The sequence below is a fragment of the Sinocyclocheilus anshuiensis genome, unplaced genomic scaffold (genome assembly GCF_001515605.1).
Source record: "Sinocyclocheilus anshuiensis isolate Anshui unplaced genomic scaffold, SAMN03320099.WGS_v1.1 scaffold928, whole genome shotgun sequence".
Classification (NCBI taxonomy): Eukaryota; Metazoa; Chordata; class Actinopteri; order Cypriniformes; family Cyprinidae; genus Sinocyclocheilus; species Sinocyclocheilus anshuiensis.
In genome coordinates, this window is record NW_015552531.1 from 797741 (window position 1) to 802521 (window position 4781).

Sequence of the window (4781 nt, forward strand, 5' to 3'; positions counted from 1 at the left end):
TGTACATCTAGGCTTTGCAAAATTTGCCCACTCTTCTTTGCTGAACAGCTCAAGTTTAGTTAAATTTGATGGTGACTGTTTGTGGACTGCAGTCTTCAAGTCATTCCACAGATTTTCAGTGGGGTTTATGTCTGGGCTCTGATTAGGCCATGCAAGGACATTCACCTTTTTCTACTTCAACCACTGTGTGCTTTGAGTCATTGTCATGTTGGAAGGTAAACTTTCTTCCCATTGACAACAATCTTGCAGAGGGCAGCAGATTTTCCTCAAGAATTTTACAGTGTTTTGCCCCATCCATTTTCCCTTCTATCCTGACAAGTGCTCCAGTCCCTGCTGCAGAGAAACACCCCCATAACAGGATATTACCACCTCCTGCTTTACTGTAGGAATGCTGTTATTTGGATGGTGAGCTGTATTCCGCCAGATATATTGTTTGGTGTTGAGGCCAGATAATTCGATTTTAGTCTCATCTGCCTCAGAATCTTCAAGGTGCATTTTGGCAAAGCTCAGTCATGACTCCATGTGGCCTTTCTTGAGGAGTCCCTTTTTTCTTGCAACCCTCCCATACAAGCCACATTTGTGGAGCGTTTCTGATATTGTCACATGCACTCAATGACCACTCTTTGTCATAAATTCCTGCAACTGCTTCAGCGTTGCTGTAGGCCTCTTGGTCGCCTCTCTGACCAGTTTCCTTCTGGCTCTCTACACCTGATTGAGTTTAAAAGTCATTTTTAGGAGGGGGTGATCCTTTTTCCAACTCGGTGATTCTGGTTTTTTTTCTGATATGTTGGTGTTATATCTTTCACTTGGATGTTATGTTGCACTGAGTATATACAACTGGATAAAACAGGAGCTAATCAAAATGACCACAGCTGATCACAATTGAAAGTCAAATGGCGTTGTGTGCCATTGAGAAGGTGATTGGCTACACCTGATTGAGTTTAAAAGTCATTTTTAGGAGGGGGTGATCCTTTTTCCAACTCGGTGATTCTGGTTTTTTTTCTGATATGTTGGTGTTATATCTTTCACTTGGATGTTATGTTGCACTGAGTATATACAACTGGATAAAACAAAAACTGTGTCCGTCTTCATGTCAGGCTGCAAAGCAACAAAATGTGATTATTTTAAAGGGGGGGTGATTCTTTTCTATACCCACTGTATGTACTAATATTATAGTATCTATTATTATTTTAGTTTTAGTGATTTTGTTACGTACTTTTATCATTCTTATGAGTTTTTCTTTTTTTATCTTTTTATTTTTATTTATCTTTATTTTTATTTCAGTTTTATTTTTAGTCATTTTAGTACTTCAAATTAAACTTAGGCCTATTTTATTTCAGTTAGCTGCCAAGGCAACATTTCTACATTTCATTTCAGTATATGTTTTTAAACTAATATCTATTTTTTGTTCTATTTCAGCTTTATTTTAATTAATTAATATTTTTTAGATAGTTTTAGTTTAGTTGACAACACAGCTTTAAATTCAAGCTTAATAACTTCTCAATGTACAGTATAATTGAGTTGAACCAGGGGCCAGTCTACGTTTAAATACGTTCAGTTGACAAATGACAGAAAGTTTAAGTACTGTATACAAAGTCTCTACTATGGTAACTACGACTTTGTGTGTGACCAAAACGGCATCAATTGCTTAAACCCTAAGTGTGCCAGCTGTTAGATTACATGATGGCAGCTTGTTTACTTTTACACTGTAGTTGGACAGAGTTTTTCTTCATCATGGCCTAATTTTGCCTTAACAGAACAATAGATCAGAGAGACATTGAATGTGCTGTCCTCTGCCCCCTAATGGATATCAACAGTTACGACCATCTGACCTGGATCTGTCAGCCCGCTCTGATATGTTCTCCAGGTGTCTCTTTGGAGAGAAACACTCAGCCACAGATATTTCATTGGATTCCCTTTATGTATTTCGCTGTGATTCAGTGGTTCTGAATTAGCTGACCTTTAATTCCCAAACAAAACTTCTTTGGACCCATAATTCCACTGAGTACAGATTGATGTATTTTTAAAATGTTTGTTGTGGGAACTGATACCACTAAGGGAATTTGATACCATTGGAGCATTTCCTGCTTCCTTATAAGAAGTTATTTTGGCAATAATGCCACCTGTCTTAACTCTGATTGGTTAAAGCATTTGTTGTGTGTGTCATTTGACTATTACAGTTATTGTAGTCTGGGTGATTCTTTTCTATACCCACTGTATGTACTAATATTATAGTATCTATTATTATTTTAGTTTTAGTGATTTTGTTATGTACTTTTATCATTCTTATGAGTTTTTCTTTTTTTATCTTTTTATTTTTATTTATCTTTATTTTTATTTCAGTTTTATTTTTAGTCATTTTAGTACTTCAAATTAAACTTAGGCCTATTTTATTTCAGTTAGCTGCCAAGGCAACATTTCTACATTTCATTTCAGTATATGTTTTTAAACTAATATCTATTTTTTGTTCTATTTCAGCTTTATTTTAATTAATTAATATATTTTAGATAGTTTTAGTTTAGTTGACAACACAGCTTTAAATTCAAGCTTAATAACTTCTCAATGTACAGTATAATTGAGTTGAACCAGGGGCCAGTCTACGTTTAAATACGTTCAGTTGACAAATGACAGAAAGTTTAAGTACTGTATACAAAGTCTCTACTATGGTAACTACGACTTTGTGTGTGACCAAAACGGCATCAATTGCTTAAACCCTAAGTGTGCCAGCTGTTAGATTACATGATGGCAGCTTGTTTACTTTTACACTGTAGTTGGACAGAGTTTTTCTTCATCATGGCCTAATTTTGCCTTAACAGAACAATAGATCAGAGAGACATTGAATGTGCTGTCCTCTGCCCCCTAATGGATATCAACAGTTACGACCATCTGACCTGGATCTGTCAGCCCGCTCTGATATGTTCTCCAGGTGTCTCTTTGGAGAGAAACACTCAGCCACAGATATTTCATTGGATTCCCTTTATGTATTTCGCTGTGATTCAGTGTCTTGGTTCTGAATTAGCTGACCTTTAATTCCCAAACAAAACTTCTTTGGACCCATAATTCCACTGAGTACAGATTGATGTATTTTTAAAATGTTTGTTGTGGGAACTGATACCACTAAGGGAATTTGATACCATTGGAGCATTTCCTGCTTCCTTATAAGAAGTTATTTTGGCAATAATGCCACCTGTCTTAACTCTGATTGGTTAAAGCATGTGTTGTGTGTGTCATTTGACTATTACAGTTATTGTAGTCACGTTTCTATCCTATTAGTCTACCGTATCATTTGTGCCTGGAGCGTTCTTTTGCACAAGTGTCTGCTATTTCCAAAATGTGTGAAGCCCCTGTAATACCATCCTATCCCGTATCACATACTCCAGACAGAGAGGGAGATAAAAATGCATTCAGGCTTTTCTCATGAGATTTTGTGTCTTTGCGTGATTATGTTTCCTTTTTATCAGGAAAATGACACATGATCACTGATTTTGTGAGTTTGGATTTCCACAAGGCAATTTTATATTTTTAAGACCACAAAAAGTCTGTGAAGTTTTTATCAACACCCTTGTTTCTAAAATGACAGGGGGATTGATAAATGTCTGTGATTCCAGGATTTGCTTTACAGCCCGAGGAGACATTGCATAGTCAATTGTGTGTTTTCCCCCAGGTTCAGTGCTATGACCCAGAGTCTGACTCCTGGTTGCTAAGGGCCAACATCCCCATCGCTAAGCGCTGCATCACGGCCGTATCACTGAACAATCTCATCTATGTTTCTGGAGGCCTGACCAAATCCATTTACTGTTATGACCCCACTGAAGATTACTGGATGCATGTGGTCCACACATTCAGCAGACAGGTACTGGCTGTTATGAAGTTAAGATTTAAAATGCTACAGAATGCAAAGTGGACTTGCCTCTAGAAGTGTTTTCTTATTCATTTTATCAGTAGAGAATAAAAAAAACTTCTTCAATTAAGAGTTATAAGAATTAGAATCACATTACAAACTTAAAAAAAAAGAAAGAAATCATAACACAAACATAGTTTTTTTTTTTATTTTATTTGAAATTTGAATTAAAAAAAATTACAAATATATACGTTTATAATATAAACAATAATAATACATTTGATTTGTAATGCACCTTTCTTACACTCAAGGCGCTACAACAGTATAAAACAACAATAAAAGAACAACACTACTCCATAATAGCAATCACAATGACAACACAATGACAACAACAACTGTAAGATTATAACTTAAAAGCTTCACTAAAGAGATATGTTTTGAGTAATTTCTTAAAACAATCAAAAGACAGGGCATTCCTAATAGGAAGAGGCAAAGAATTCCACAACCTGGGAGCAACACAGGAGAATGATCTCCCACCCATAGTTTTGAGTATTGCAAAATTTGGAAGGACAAAAATGTTTAGAGGGTAGGAAGAATGCCTTAATTACGTCATATACAATACCATTGATTACCATTTCAATATTGGAAAGTATTATGAGTAGTGTAGTTTATCAGGAACATATGAAATATGCATTAAGCACATTTGTTTATTATATATTTGTAATTTTATAATTAAACCTTTTTTATGGCTATATATATATATATATATATACATACACACACACACACACACACACACACAGAGCTGGGTAGTAACTGATTACATGTAATCTGGATTTTTGTATTGTAATTAGATTAAATTACATTTTTTAAAATACTCATAATCAGACTACAGTTACTTTTTTATTGATTACATGATTACATATTCACACAATATCAA

At 35.1% G+C, this 4781-nt stretch overlaps 1 protein-coding gene across 3 annotated transcripts in view; it reads left to right on the top strand.

The window, feature by feature from the left end:
* Positions 1-4781, top strand: part of LOC107663692 (kelch-like protein 24) — a 21015-nt gene that overhangs the window by 11421 nt on the left and 4813 nt on the right. For all 3 annotated transcript variants that reach the window (XR_001631366.1, XM_016453970.1, XM_016453972.1), the window contains exon 6: positions 3665-3853. Coding sequence is in view for 2 of the 3 variants with exons in the window: in XM_016453970.1 (XP_016309456.1) it covers positions 3665-3853 (189 nt within the window). In the remaining variant the exon portion in view is untranslated. The remainder of the gene's footprint in view (positions 1-3664; positions 3854-4781) is intronic.